Source organism: Larus michahellis, chromosome 4 (genome assembly GCF_964199755.1).
Source record: "Larus michahellis chromosome 4, bLarMic1.1, whole genome shotgun sequence".
Taxonomy (NCBI): domain Eukaryota; kingdom Metazoa; phylum Chordata; class Aves; order Charadriiformes; family Laridae; genus Larus; species Larus michahellis.
The window spans coordinates 53,818,477-53,834,884 of record NC_133899.1 but is presented as its reverse complement, the minus strand read 5'-3'; the positions used below and the strand labels follow the sequence as shown (position 1 = coordinate 53,834,884).

Sequence of the window (16,408 nt, the reverse complement as noted above, 5' to 3'; positions counted from 1 at the left end):
GCAGCTGCTGTGCTTCAATTGAGACTTTTTCTCATTTGAGAAAGAAACATCTGAATTAATTTGTTTCTGCCACTGCTCAATGTTTTCCTTAACTCATGAGAAACAGGAGAAAAGCAGGACCTGAACAATAAACCCAAGTGGGAATCAGGTTTGGCAGCTTGGTGCGAAGGTGGGATTTAAATACAGAGTAAAGGCCTAATATATCCCCTTTTTCCCTCCATGTCTTATTCTGCAAGGACATGGTAGGGCTAGGGAGGTACGAAGGGAAATTACACACAGCCGTGAGAGAAAGGCAACAGCTAAGCACAGCTTGGGCCTGGACAGATCAGCTGGTTTCTTTACCTTCTGCTCCAATAGATACTAATTTGACTCCTTTGCTGGCAATGAAATCCAAGGCCTTGTTCACGTTGGATATTTTGTGCACTCGCATTTTGCCTCTTTCAGGCTTAGCCAAACGTTCACCTAATAAGAAAAGAGAAAGAAAAAAAAGTATTAGAAAACCATTCTGAATGCCTTCTTCCCTGGTGGGTATTTCCCGCTGCTGGTGGCTCCTGCTGCTCAGCCAGACAGAGGGTAGACCTCCCTGCATCCTTTCTTGACAGTGAATGCAGGACAGCCACACTCACTGTTAAGTGCCCCCAGAAAGAATCAGACTGAATAGTATCTTTTTGTTGCATCCCAGATATTTTAGTAACAGAGGAACTGTGGGCACTGAGTCCTCTCCACAGCAGGCTTGTATCAGAGGTGAAAAGATCCTTCAAAACCATGCTGAGCTAGACAGTGGAACTAACCTCCACACCATTAACCACAGACAACGATGCCTGGAAATGGCACAAACTCCCGTCCCCCACAAAGACAGGTGAGGAGCTCCCCTCCAGCGTTTACAACACCCAATTTACAAAGCAAATCTCTCCTTCTTGGACCTTCCTACGGTCAAATATGAGGGTGATCTTGTACCTTGCCTTTTCTTTTCCCCAGCCAGGATACAGACCTTGCACCTCTCTAGTCTTTGAACTGAATGGCCATAACCGTCCAGATCAGGAAATAAAATCAGTTCTTTGACAAGTGGCCTTATAACTGTAAAGACTCATCTCAACTCCTTTCCACTACGTTTGATGAATTTCTAACTCTATGCAATGGTCTTTTACAGAGCGGTATGCATTTTACATGTTTATAACAAGGCAGAGAGAGGGAAGCAGCCTAGCTCCGAGGTAAGAGCAGGTAAATCTCCGACAGAAATGAATCTTAGGGCAAATGCCAGCTCCTGACTGGAACAAAGCTGTAAGGTTTGGAAAAGTACTTTCTTGACCTTATTTATCTGAAAGAGCTGCATTAAGTGCAGTCATGGCCATTTTGACACGCTGCCTGTAACTATGCTGACAGCCTACTTTTACTAACACTAACCCAACATGCAGAATGAGCAAATTAAAGCTTGGACAGATAAGTGGACTTTTCAAAGGAACCTCTGCTAGAAATATAATTAAACGGGACATCAGGAACCACATGTATGTAACACACAACACCAAAAAATGGGTGGAACAGCTGCCTTCAGATCACAAGCTCTAGAATACAAAAAAGATCTAAACAAAATGCAAGCAGGTTTTGCACTTTGAAAAAAATGTTATAATTAAAAAGAGATCGAATGGGCAAGTCTAGGCAAGCAATTAGCCACTTGACCTGTTCAGTTCCAAAAGTCTCCTGCTATATCTTGAACCTGAATATTTAAGTCAATATAAGCTGAGTAAAAAACCTTTATTTGAGGCTTAAGAGTCAGAAAGAAAGGTACTTTTTAAAGAACTCTTCTTCACACTAAAACTGGATGGCTTGTTTCCTAACAAAGGAGTGAGGAAAAGATAAAAGGGAGAAAAAAAGATTATCTCCATAGCCATGCCCTACAAAGAAAAAACAGTCTGGAAATGAAAATCCTTTAAAAGTGTTTCAGTGATTACTATAGGCTGGTGTCATTAGATCTCTAGCTTAAGGATAAAACCAGATTCACTTTCAAAATGAAACACTGATGTCTGACAATTTAAGTAAAAAGATGTATTTACGGTACTACCTCCATCCTAGGATTAAAAAATTCTTCTGCTTTAATGGAGCCTCAAGTACACGTCATGGTACGTTGCCTTTTTTTTCCATTTGGATAATGCTAGTCATTCTAAATAAAAGTGGAAGCATTTTTTGTGACAGTTTTACAATGGCATTTTTACATGCAGTTTCACAATAGGTTTAAGCAGACTTAGGCTGCCAAATGTGAACAAATGGGTTGAGCCAGCTAAAAAATAACCATTTTCTTCAGCTGATGTGACTGTAAACTAGCCTTGCAAAAAGAAAAATAAAGACAAGAGATAAAGTTTCATCTGGAACAGCAAGACGATCCAATTCACCTTGTGGCCGCAGGATGCGCATTGCCAACATAAGGGAGAGCATCTGAACCGCTCTCCCTGGGGCCTGCGAGAGCAGGATTGTTCCCTCTGACAGCAACATGATCCTCGAGCAGTTGATGGTGATTGCAAAACTGCAGTCTCCCTCTCTCAAATACCACAATAGGATATTTGTTTTAGAATCATTTTTTTTGGAGCTTAAAAAGTCCCAAAGCCCGATGGCTATTTCCTTCAGACTTGGACTTTATTACAAATTTAGATTTCCAGAGAAAAGCTTCATCTGGTTCCATGCCATACATTATTAATGGTGTAGACTGTTAAAACGGAAGCCCGCTAGAAATATGTTCTACTTTCAGCTATTTGCATCATCGCTTTATTTCTCAGTACTTCTCCCATCTGAGACAATGAAAATGGTCTACTCACTTCCATTCTCTGATCTCCATGTACTAGCCCAAGGCTGTACTTTAAAAGCCAAACAATGCAAGGAAGTGTTGGCATAGAAGTTGTTTACAGCAAATTTGTTTAGGAAAAAATTGAATTAGTCATTCCTTCTGTTTGGGGGGAAAAGAAAAAGCCTTAAAACTTTATTTTAAAAGTACTAAACATGGTCTTAGCCTTTTTCAGTCTTGTAGTATTATTTTTAAAATGGCTTTGTCAGGGGGAAGGAAACACATGCGGTGAAAAATGAAAGTGTGTCATTTGGGGCAATTTCGGGGGGGAAGGGGGGGCAGCAACTGTTACTTCCCACCACAGAGGCCAACAGGAGAGGACCCGCGATGAGGATGTCCCAGGACTGTCTGTGGAGCTTCCCCCACTGCACAGTGGCTGGGGGACCGAAGGCCTCCGACTGGGCTGGAAGGGGACCCATCAGCAGCACCACAGCTCACCACCAGAAAATACCGGGCTGAGTAAAACTGAGGTGCTCTCCTCTTGCAGAACACCACTGCTTCCCATATTTTGGGAAGTCGCGTCGGATAGGAAAACTGCTTCCTACCTGCCCTAGTTAGGCAGCAACGTGTCACCAAGGACACACAGGAGGGTCTGCCCTGAAACAGATTTCCCACAACCCCAGCGACATGGTCCCTCTCCCACCCTAGGGTCTCCAGCAGCTTCCCTTCCATCCCTCCTCCCACAGCAGCATGGCGGCAGCCACTGCTGCAGCAGGGGCAGAGGGAGATAGTGCTCCCTCAGTCTCACACAACCCAGTCAGGCAGCCAGGTGGGAGGCAGAGCTTGGCTCTGCATGGCTCTTGGCCAGCCAAGCTGAGCACTCTCACGGCTGAAAGCTCTTATGGCCATCGCCCTCTGGGTGAGATGAAAAGATCAGCCTGCCACAGAACAACCCTGGCCACGCCAAATTCCTGTCAGCAGCTCTGTAGTCCACCAAAACATGGGAAGAGGAAGATGTAAAGTGAGCCAAGAACTGAAAGGAAAGGCCAGAAGCTGGAACTGGAGGGCTAAGAGTCATCCGGAGACTCACCCTTTTGGCAAATGATCAGTGGGAACCACGGCAGGAACACACATGCAAGCCCTTGCCAACCAGCAGGAGACTCCTTACCCCAGCACTGCTCTTGGGTTGGGCTGCTGCTTCCCCAACTATGGGCCAAAGGGGCTACTAAGTGGGGCCAACAGCTGCAAGGAGGCTCCAAAAGAGCAGCAGGGCTCACAACTGGAAATGGAACCGCCAATGATGGAAATGAAATGTGGAAAAAACCCACTGTGCTAAATTTCTCCTCTTTTGATGCTGTACCTAGGAGAACTGTGGTTCCAGCTTTTGCTGGCTCTAAGGAAAGGATGCTCAGTCCTTAGTATGTGAAGGACCGTGGCCTCTGGTGGGATGCAGCCCATGGCAGTTTGCCGTGCCTTTGGCCACTGGTCATCGAGCAATAGGCTGTGGGCACAGAGTCGCTCTGCAGTGGATGGGGAAATGCTGTGCCCACTCCACCAGCGCACTCAAAAGCTTTTAGCTTCTTCCCAAACTGAGGGGGGTCCAACAGGACCTGCCAGTGGCCTCCCAAAGGGACAACAGGAGAGGAAGATTGGGAAATGAGGCAAGAAAATCAGGCAGTGTAAGGTATGAGACCCCCTGCTCTAGCACCAAGCCTCACCCACCCTCCCCTTTCATGCTTCTCTTCCCTATCTTCCAGTTCAGCGATTAGAAACTAAGCCATCAAGGCCCATCTGCCCCAGATTCCAGGCTGCAGCACCTCCTCTGCAAGGGAACATAAATACAGAAAATAAATTAATAGGACTCTGCTACCATGTTTCTCACAGGCCCTGCAGAAGCAATGCGCATGCCACAAAGTTCTGATAATATTTTGAACTCTGATCCCTCCAAACCACAAGCATGGGCAAAAACTCTGAGGTTTTATCCTATATTCATAAATTCTGAAAAACACATATACCGACAGCACTTTGCAGCAGCTGGCAAAGGAGAAGGGAAGGGAATGAAAGGAAAGGAGGGGCAGAAAGAAGGCAGTCTGAGTGCTTTTATCATGGCAATTTTATTGGAAAATGCACCAAGAAGGTCAAGAGTGCAAGTCACTGGGTTGCTATTACTGGCTCAGAATCCGTCAAACGAAAGTCCATGAGCATACAACCCCAGTTTCATACATACAGTCTTATCCCCCCTTGATGCCTCCCATAATACTTTACTAAGGTATTTATTTCATCAGCACATCAATAGGGATTACTGTTTATATGAAATAATCCCTGGGAGATATCTGTCAAGTAGTGGGACATTTGTGATAGGGAGTGAAAACAAATCTGATCTAACTTGTTCATGCCACTATTTTCATTTCAGACTGGGTTTTCTGGGATTTTGCTTTTCTTTGGGATTTTTTTTCCCCCTGAAGGCTTGAGCGCTGAGCTCAGATTGAAACTAGAATGGAAAAACTTCAGTCACAGCTGAAACTGAGCAACACAGAAGATTTACTGGTTTGACTCCCCTCTTCCAATAACTTCTATCCTATTCCCACTGTCATGTGGCTTTGGTATGATTTGCCAGTGCAGCCTTCCCACACTCTTCCCAGAGCTGCTTCATCAGCCCTGCCAAGCAGTAAGAGCTGTTGCCTGAGTCTTCACAGGAGGCTGTGCATTCCTGACGGGCAGAGGAAAGCCGAGAGGCAGGAACGGGAATGCAATGGGCAGCTTGCACAGGCCATGGGGCTTGGACTACATTCCAAAAGCACATTAATGGTCACTGCTGGAGACAAGATATTCGTTAGGGAGGAATTTGTTCTGAATCAGAAAGCAGCTGTTCTTATATTCCATCAAAATCTGCAGCATTGCAGCCCTTGCTGTCCCTATTCTGAGAGAAAGGGGGAGGACAGATTTCTGAATGGAGATGCTCAGGACACTTGAGAGCACCACACAGAACCTCTCTCACCTGAAATGACTTCCAGAAGTAACATGAGTTTGAGGCCATCCCTGAAATCTTCCTCTATGTTCTCAATCTGTGTCCCAGCCTTGCGGAGGTGAGAGTTACACCATGCTGTAAACGTCTAAAACACAGGAAAGAAAGAAAGAGGAAAAAAAAAAAGCAGTCAGTAATCTTCCCAAAAGCCAAACAACAGTTCAGAACCAATGCAGTGCTGCTAGGTACCATGACACAGATTCAAATGCTGGTTAGGTCATCATCTTCCCACCTGTTGCCCTTGTGGAGCACAATCATTAGTGCTTAAATATCCAAAGAAGTTGCAGGGTGTTCTCACAACAGAGGGAGTCTGAGAGAGACATTCACTTCATGGCTCCAGCATGTCTGATTTTCTGGAGAGGCCCCTACATTTTGTGTTTGGTTTAGAATACTTTGAAACTGATTTTAAGGCATGCTAAGTGCTCAGATTGCTAAGGACTCCAGTGGTGTTAGATGACACAACATAACATGAGGGAGAACAGAAAACAGAATTCCAGATCTTCCCATCTCTAGACAGGTGCTTCAGAAAATAAGGACCATTCGTCTATGGCCAACTGCCTCTGGCCTAATTCATCCCCAGCAAACACTGCAGCCCTTAGACACACACTGAGGGACAGCGTGCCGAGCTCCTCAGCAACATCCCAGTAGCGTGCCTCCTGCTGCCTTTGTTCTCACCAACTCGCTGCTAAGCAGACCTCCCTCCCCTTCATCACTGTCCCACCTTCTCTCCCCCCTCATGTGGAAGAGCAAATGCTTTCTGAATAACAATGCTATCACCTGTCTCAGCAGAAGTGGGGGCCACAGAAAGGATAAAAGTAAGCATTACTTAGCAACACTACTGCCTAGCACAGTCCCAGACTCCCACTATTTGAAAGCCTCTGGCAGAAGGATCACTGCAGCCACCTCAATGATAGAAATCACAGTCACTCTGTAATTAGGGATATTATGCACCACCACTGGAGTAATAATATGAGTTTGAAGTGCGGGAGAGACTGAGGTCCAAACTGCAACACAGCCAGCGGCATTCAGGCTAAACAAAACTCTTCTTGGAAACGCTTTCTGACCTCAAGTGGTCAGAATAAGAGGATCTCTCATATAAGAGAAATGAATTTCACCACAACTGATGACAAGACACATTTTCTGTGGTTGCAATCTGTCAGCCCATGTTCTGAACAATGGCCATGTGGAGCACTGAAGGGGAAGAGACCACCTCACCCAAGAGATGTGATAGTAGGGATTATCTCAAAAGAGCACCATGTGAATGGGTCTGTAAGTGCTACCATTCAATGGTCAAAACACAATAAGCAAATATAAAACACCTCAGAAACCTCAGTGTGACATGGTCTCAAATAGGTGAATCAAAGAGCCCAACCTGGAGATGCAGAAGCTGTTTGACACAAGAGTACTGTTTGAAGAGTAAATGGTAGCAACTAGTTCTTTTAAGGCAGACAAGTTTGTTCAAGTGCTAATGAATGTGTTTCACAGTGTTTGAATAAGGATACAAAGTAAACCCTTTCCTTTGTACAAACTGATAACCCCTCAATCACTCTTTAAATAGAAGGGTGAGGTTACTAAAAAAATGAGCGGCTCCAAAAGCTCAGTGCTACCACAAGGAAAGGAGGTCTTTCTTCCTTCCCTCTCCCAGATGTGCTCCCAGAGCCAATTCAACTCACTGACCCAGCAAAGAACTGTTTACTTGCTTTGGTAAGGCTAGTCTTCTGCTTAGTAGTGCATGGAGGCAGTTCAGCAGTCTAATAAGTCTCTGGAAGAGAAAATTGGGCATACATGGGACAAGCAGGAAGGTGGAGTGGACCACAGCAGTCATGCCATCTTAGGCTGTATGGGAACCACAGCAGAAAGGACTCAGCTGATACAGAAGCACAGCATGCCAAAATTTTAGAAATGCTTCACCACTGCTTACACCACGCACAGGATTTCAAAAGATAGTTTACCCCAAATGGCAAAGAGCATCAGGGCTTGTTCTTATTTGTCTGGAAGCTGGGCTTCCTCTACTAACCTGCCCACATTCGTGCTTACACGACTACAAATAGCATAGCAGAATCTTTCCTTGGAAAAAACATAGCTCAACAGCTGCCAAGCTTCCCACTGCTGTGCTCTGGCCTTGCTCTCCGCCAGGGCTGTGGGATGGAGCAGGATAACAGTGCAGCTGTAAATACTTTCATGGCAATGGCCCTTTGGACAGATGCATGTATTGTGAAAGTCTGGGATCTCTTTTTTTCAAGATGGCCTGGTTTCCTTCCAGATTTGAAAGCTTTTAAAAAAAAGAGTAAGTCATTAAGCACCTTTTATTGCTTTTTATTGTTATTCCCCAGAGAAATAAAAGTGTTTTTTGTTTTTTTTTTTTTTTCCAAGTAAGAGCGGTGTTATTTGAAAATGGGACCTGCATCCTGAAGTACATCCTTTTGGCACTACTTTCTTCATTCTACTGCCTGCACTGTATAACATGAGAAGAGGTTCATTCATTCAGCTCCCCTTTTGCAGCCAGGTTCCTTCACTCCTCCAGAGAGGCAAATGAAAGCAGAGATGCTTTCAAATGCTACATCATCATCACATATCAAAGTATGAGAGCAAGTTATGTCAGCAAGGTTGTGGATGCCCATGAACCTCCTTCTTGTATTTGGAGAGCAGACAAAGCAAGATACCTAGAGCTAGTGACTGGCCCTGGGCCACATTACAAAATCCACGTGGAATTGAGGAGGATGTCTGAGATCTAACTCTCAGGCCACCAGGCTGCACTTCTATTTCTTCTATGACTTCTCTGAAGCCACTTCAGTTTTGTTTTCTATCAGCCCAAAGCAGGTCAGAAAGTTCTGTTTTAAAACACGAATACTCCCAGTATACCTTAACTGGGCATCTCTCTGCACATTTTGAGGATGGAAAAGGGCGACCAGGTCTACATTTCTAAGAAACACAGACTAAATAAAAAGCAAACCTTCTAAACTTTGCATTATTGTAAAGCCTGGCAGGATAACCAGACCAGTGAGAGTATTTTTATTGCTGCAAGAGTCATCTAGGGCTTGGTGGAAAAGTAAGTCACAGATTCAGCACTCCTGCTTCTTCTGATGGAGCCATCTCCACCACATCATGCAGAGTGAGACGACTCTGCAAAACACTGACATTGGCCATCACTGTCAGAGCTGACACCTCAGCTCCTCAAGGACACGCACCGTGAAGGGTTAATAGACAAAGCACACACAGTTCGCACTAGACAACTCCCAGATGCGTAGACATTTTCTCAAGGTACCCTTGAGTTGCTGCATGAACTCCAATAAGCATAACACCATAAGGAGCACAACAGCGTATGGGAACAGCAACAAACCGCCGATGCATTAAGCCATTTTACAAGAAATCAGGATTATGAATGCTTTTAATAATTGTAATGGGATTCACAAACCATATTCTTCACAGGCCAACCCAGAGCAACATCCACCAAAACATAATAATAAGAAAATAGCTTTATGTTACATTTGCTGCATATACTGCACAGAAGTAAACAAACTATCTTCTTACTTCAAAGTAGCAAATTGGAAGGAAATTTGACAGACAGATAGGAGAATGCTGGAGAAGTGTGGCAGAAAAGTCAGCAGGAGTAAGGGAAGGGAGAGCTGAAATTTTTGCTGTCCGCTGGGGTCTTGCAGTCCTGGCAGTCTTGTTTGGAGCCATTTTTACCGACTTGGCTTCATGCATCTGCACAGAATCCTTTTTGTTATTCTAGGAAACCTACTGAAACCACCCACTCGCCCCATCCATCCTCTGGGCAACACAGTCGCTCCTCCCCTCGCCCTGAGTCACAGCTAGCAGTGACAATCGTCTCAGGGCGGCCACTAAGCCCTGCTGTGCTGTCTGTCACCATCAAACAAACAGAAAAGGCTGCTGAGAGCAGCCAGCCGTCTTTCTGGCACAGGCCCGGCCCTGGGAGCAGTCATACAAAAAAAAAAAAACCAACAAAAAAAACCCACCTGTGTTTGCTGGGGTGAGGTGAGGCGCACCCCAGTCTGAAGGGCAGAAAAGCACTGCCAGGTGGCAAGCACTGTCTCCTCTGTCATGAACTCAAATCATTGCTCTCAGGCAGCAGATGTGCTTCCTTGCTGCCTGCAGACGCAGAAGGCTGGAGATTATTCTCCTGCTTACCTCTAACTCCCTGTCCCAAGATGGGGAAACAAATACTCTGTTAATCTTGAGGCTTACGGAAATTTCACAGAGCTGGAAAACTACTCACAGTTAAATAATAGCACAAAAACATACCATCAACTGGATTTTCTTTATACAAATCTCACACCATAAATTTTCTGTGGTAACTGCAGAAGAGGTGCAAAGAGAGCTGTGTTTCTTGCCCCTTGGATCTTTCCATACATTGTACTGTATTTCGTTTTTGGACACAACAGATCACTAGGACCCCCCCTGCCAGTCTCCCTCTTGTTCAGGGTTCGCAATGGAGGATGCCCAATGAAGGAGCACGCGTGCATTTGCATGTACATGTATGCATTTCTCATCATTGCTCTGAGCATCCCCTGCTCCCATCTAGCTATGATTTTTTTTTTTTTTTTTTTTTTTACACCCCAGATACATCAGCAAGATCCCTGACACTGGGATCAACTCTTGCTATTTGTGTGCTGTACAAACAATGGGACCTTCATATTCTACCACAATATAACCTGCCAGCTCATAAAAAGAATAGCAAGCAAATATGATTAACTGCTCTGCTGCCTCAGCACATGAGGCAGGTTTACTGCTGGGGTAACCTCTACAAGCCTACCTGCATACCTGTTTTAACAGGCACGCACACCTTTCTTCTGACACAACACGAAGGGTCCCTGCTTCTCAGAGTTCACTGTATCAACCCTTGCCCAGGCACGAGTGGCATGAATTAAGAAAAAACAACAGCCAGGTGACTGCTGGAGGTCCTGCAGCCAAAGCTCTAATGAGATACCATCTTCAGCTAGCTCCTTCCTAGCTCCTCTCCCAGTCCTGCCATCTGCAAACCTACCTTTGGTTCTCCCTGCATTACACGTGCATGCACAAATGAACTCTCCGGTACTCTTTGCACTTCCCTAACTTTTGCTTTTGATTCTGAAGCAAATAACCTTTCCTCTTCACACTATCCTTTCCAAATTCAGTACCTCTCTGCTACTGAAGTGGCTGAGGAAATGTTCCCGAAACCTGGGGAAGTAGGAGAGTAAGTCAACATTTTTACATTTAAAGAATGCTTCTGCTTGAAAAGCAGCAGTGCTGTGACACCGCTGAGAGCAGACCTAGAGAGCTCTTTGCTGCAAGAAAACAGTCAGAAGGCACTTCAGCCACTGAGCAATTTTAGCAATGTAAATGTTGAAGCTACCACAACCGTGTAAGTGACAGATATTAAAAAAAATAAATGGGCAGTTTTATCTCTTTGTGGCTGCAACAGTGACACTCCAGCTTTATCTGACCTTTCCAGATGCTCTTTGCTTCTCTCCTTGCTAAATCACTCTTCCATGCAGCCCTGCTTTCCATGGGTGAGTGTAAACTTTATGACACAGCCAAGGGACTGCCATATTTGTGTAACAACCCTGGAGAAGCTGTAACTGAGACAGAGCAGTGCTGCTTGCCTCCTTCCTGACAGGAGAAAGGTCTGGCTTAAGCAAGCAAAGAAAGAATTCACTGGAGCACTGCCTCGCCAGAACACCACCACCGTGCTCAAAGGGAGGCGGCATTCACGGCCACCAAGGCACCCTCCCTTCCTTGCGTTTATGCTGGGGGATGAATTTTAAGCAAGTATTTCAACACAGCTCTGCTGTTGAGATGTGTCCACAAAGGTTTGGCTCCTGTTAAGAAGGGGATGGAATTGCTAGCACACAAAGCACAGTTTTATGCTGTCTGCACACGTGCTCTGCAAAGTGAGGTCTTGAACAGGCTGAAAGCTATGGGTGCTAGCCCAGGCTTTCTTCTACTGTTGTAGGGGAAGTGACAGGAAGACTCCCTTTCCATTCACCAGAAAAGAAAGCAGGATATTCAAACAATACATCGTGCACAGCTGGAAAACAAAATCAGTTTACCCAGCTGCAAGCGTTGCTCTTCTGCTAGTCACACGTTCAGAGCAGTGCACCTGGGCTTCTGACTGCACAGCCAGGCTGCATTCCCTGCTTGGCCTGAAAGCAAACTCCATGGCGCCTGCTTACTACAATGCCATATGTTACAGGACTGCTGAGACAGATCCACTAATTCTTGCAACAAATTCTACATCAGATTCCACTCTGCAAGAAATTTTATTTAAATGAAATTATCTGGAACAACGACTGAGACACTCACCTAATAATGACTAATAGTTTATTAAGAGCAGGCAGAAAACTGCTGCACACACAGGTTTTTTTTAAGCAATAGAATTGCTAATAAAGCAGTTCCAGCTGCCCAAAAATGGGATCCTTCCCACCTTAGTAGTCTGAGAGCTGAATATACTGTATCAAAGTAAGGAGGATGCTAACCCACAGTCACCACAAATCTGCCTCTCGTTCCTTGAACAGACAGACTAGGCCATCATTAGCTTATTAATCAGAGGATTTTAGACTGCAAGGCTGGGAAGGCCATGAAACAAACCTCAGCCACCCAGTCAAGTTTCCCCGCACTCAGCACTAATTCATCACCAGCATTCACCCCCAGGGGTTCATGTGATTTTCCCCTTCCTGGTGCTATTGCTCTCTGACAGTTTCTGTGGTACTCCCTTCTCCAAATCCTCCTTTCACACTTTAAAGCACTTGGAAGAATCGCTGGGGTCTTGTGGGTGGCTGCTTGTCACCCTCCCCGCACTCAACACAGACTCAAAAGACAGGCTTGGTTGCAGCTTCTTTTCCTGCCAAAGGCTGTGGTATAAGCTGACAAGGAGGTGCTCAGTTAATTAGGGAGTAATTACAAAGCGATCCTGTCAACACCTTGGAACAAGAAAGGCCACGGCTGGACAAGACAGATCACACCAACTACCCTAGTGAAGAAAGCTGGGCACTGAAAGGGCCCTTCAGGAACTACAACTGTGATCAGATAAGCCAAAACAGTCTCCTGGCCCACTGAATAGTTTCTGTGTAATAGTTTCTGTGCCCACAGGTTGCAAGTGACAGCTTTATACACATATATATTAGTGGGTTTCAGCTGCTATGGAGGAACTGCAGCCCTACAGCCCTCACTTGTGAATATTACACCTCTTGGTTTACTCCTTGTCATGCTTGGATGTCTGCTAGGATGCCCAAAAACACTCACAAATGGCTGTCCTCTCCCTGCAGAGGAGCTCTAGGGATTGGAGATCCTCTACACAAACCTCATTGCAAGTCCAGGAAGCCACTCAAAGTGCCTTTTGTTTGAACACGAAATTAAGAGATCAGCCACCATTTGCCATACCTTCCAGTTTCATCTTCTAACCTGAAACACCTCCACTGCACATTGGTTTGCATTTGAAGTCACCTAACAATTTTGAAAATAAGAAAGGCATTTGATAAACCCTTTCAGCCTTTACTAAGCCCATCCTCTAGGACACTGGTGTGGTTCAAAGAGCTTGGTTTGTGTTGAAGAGTTATGCTATCAGCAGCCTGACCTCTAAATTACAGGTATGATGGTCAATGAGACCAACACCGCACAATGAGGAGCATTACCTTCCAATGGAGTTGGCCAATTCTCTTAGAAAGACCAAAGGAATTAAACGCATATTCAGATAGAATCATTACAGACACTCGTAGCACTATTTCACCACCCTCCCAAAAGGAGTTTAGTACCACTGGCATCAGTGGTAATATCCTGTTCTGGTTTAATTGCAGCTGCTGAGTTCCAAGCATGGTTGAAAGATAAAATATAGCCCACACTGCTTCTGAAGTACTACATCCTGAAAACAGGAGGTATCATTACATTGTACTGTGTTACCAGCATACACCTAAAGAACCGTTTGGTGGCTGCGTAAGGAATTACTGAAGGTGAAAAGGAAAACTGTAAGTTTACTTGCATTTCCCAACTCCAGGGTACAGCCCTTGCAACTTGGAAACACAGAGCTCAGTCACTGCTTCTTAGCCACTTCCCAAAACCAGTCTCTGCAGCTCAGGATGAGAACAACACTACAGCAGTAAGAGCCCCAGCCCTAACCATAACTGCATAAGCCAGGCTGGATCCCACTGGGAACATGAAGTTCACTACCAAAGCGTCTCCTTGTCCAGAGGAGCTAGGAACTGTTGCATAGGGAAAATAAACCCCCCTGACAATCAATTAATCTTTTTGGACAATGGCAATGAATCAGCACATCACTTGCAAGAAGTGCAAGTAAATTCAGTGTAGGAGTTTATTTTTGCTCAGTGGATTACAGTTGTCTGTCTTGCACAATTTTAATTTTCCTCTCCTAGAAGACAGTACAAAAAAGAAAAAGCCAGAGTCCCTTTCACACTAGTTTTCCTGTGGCATGGTATTAACTGCTTTGGAGTCAGAACAATCCCTTTTATTAGCTAACAACAGGCTAAATTAGCGAGGGCAGAAATCTCAATCTAGTGCACTTCCCGTCCAACACAGGGTAAATATTTGTTCTCTACATTTCTGCTTCTGGAGTCTTTAACTCCATTTCTGCTACAGAGCTGCACCATTTTAGGAAGAATCTGCTTCTGGCATTTGAAAGCTACTGACCATTAAATCAATGAGTCGTCTGGCATTTCAGATCATTAAAATAAAAGCTCTCTTTATCCCAGAGTTACCAGGGAGCACTAATAGCTAGAAACTTACAAGAAGTCTTCAGACATGCAAAAACCATGCAAAAAAACTGTGCAAGGAGATCAACTGGCTAGAAGTATGGTCTTTTAGAGTTTATTGTGAAGCTCAGATTAGCAAGACTCTTCGTTATGCTCTTCTCTCTCCTATGAAATCAGCTCATAAATGTCAACTTGCTTCAAGCTCTCTCATAACAAAAATTAAACAGAGCTTGTCTCTGCACTTTATATGCTGAGCTTCCCAAATGCTTTATAGCATTTGAAGATATACTGGGAGCAATCATTTTACTGAGCACCAGGATGCAACTATTTATGGACTGAAAAGTGGCAACAAGCCACTGAAAGAAAGACTGTTTGATTCATGGAGGCTGAAATCCAACTGTCCAGAGCAGGACTGGGCCAGGACACCAGGATGAAAACCTTCATGAGCAGCCTTATGTCCCTGATGGCAGGCATGCACTTCACATCTCACTGCCCAGTCAAACTCTCTTGGAGGATTTATCCAGACCCAGTACTGGTTTCACGGTAAGGTGTCACCCACTCAGTCCCAGGAAAAGGCTGTGGGGGAAGACAGAGAATGCCTGGCTCTGTAACACAAATCAGGACACGTGGATCCACTCCAGCCATGGCTTGTCTGAGAGCACAGGAGAAGGGCACAGGACTTCTTTCAAGTGGAAGCAGGGCAGGGAGGTGCCCTCCCTCCAGTGGATTCACTTTGCTACACAGGCAGATGCAAATGCAACTGCTGTGCTGAAGATTTGTCTTGTGCTTCTGCTTTCATGGGGTGGGGGCACCTATCAGTTTATACGAAGTCCAGAAAGCCAGCAGTGCAGGAGCTGATCTGGCTGAAAGCCCTTCTGCAGTGTAAGTTCAGAGACATTTAGGACTACCCAGAGCCTTGCGTCCATCTTGCATGCTGCTGCCCTAAGGAGCTGCTTCCTCCAGCTTCCTTGGAGGACTCACAGGTGTTGCTTTTTCTGTGGCTCCTCTTTAGCTGTTTACTTTGCTCATGAAGCGTAAGGGAGGAAGAGGAAGTTAGAGCTTCATTTATCCCCACTTTCCAAATACAGAGCTAAGTAAACAGGTTGAATAATTGAAACAACTTAATGTATTTGCCCACTGCTCCTTATGGATGCTGCAAAATTAAAACAAAGCATTGCTTCGGGCTTTTCAGCTGCAGAACTTTAGTGACTCTGCAGCTCTGGAAGGCAGAAAAAACTTGAAATAAGCTGGTTTTCTAAGGGATAATAGCAAGCGTCCTGGCTAAAAGAAACTATAGCTGCATTTCTAGTGAGAAAGGGACTCCAAAGTGGTGTTTGGCACAAAGCCTAAGAGCTCTTTGACAAAGTGCAAGGAATCAGAAAAGATACCTGTATCCATCAGAATTTCTGAAGGCTACACGGCATGGATGTACTATGTATTTGGGCTTCGCTCCCATCACTGATGACACAAACTCTTAGTTAAAATGTACAGGAAGAAGATACTTTTAGATACACTTCTCCCCTTGGCCATCATCACTGTCCCTGACTTAATGTGTTGTCAATGCTCAGAGCTCTCATGCTTATCTGCAGCTGTGAAATGCATCACAGCTCCAGAGGATTCTCCTTTTGAACAAGGTCTGCAATTGTTAAAATCATTCACTTGATATGAGATTTTCCAAAATTAAGAAAATAGCTCCTGGGACAAGATGACTGTGATGCACATGTATTATCAAAGAAGTAAGGGCCATGAAGATTGGTAGGAACCTGACTGTGCTAGGGACTAGGCAGACTACACAGGGAGAAAAGCTGCTCTGTGCTCCAAAGCACTTCCAATATGAGACTCAGAGATGAGGGCAGTGTCATTCAGGGCGCTTGGCAGCGATCTCAACGCATCCACAACCTACCT

At 45.0% G+C, this 16,408-nt stretch overlaps 1 protein-coding gene across 7 annotated transcripts in view; it reads right to left on the bottom strand.

The window, feature by feature from the left end:
• ACTN1 (actinin alpha 1) overlaps positions 1–16,408 on the bottom strand; it is a 92,277-nt gene that overhangs the window by 42,070 nt on the left and 33,799 nt on the right. For all 7 annotated transcript variants that reach the window (XM_074584874.1, XM_074584879.1, XM_074584876.1 and 4 more), the window contains exons 2-3: positions 5,772–5,886; positions 343–462 (exon numbers count right to left, since the gene is read on the bottom strand). In XM_074584874.1, coding sequence (XP_074440975.1) covers positions 343–462; positions 5,772–5,886 — 235 coding nt within the window. The remainder of the gene's footprint in view (positions 1–342; positions 463–5,771; positions 5,887–16,408) is intronic.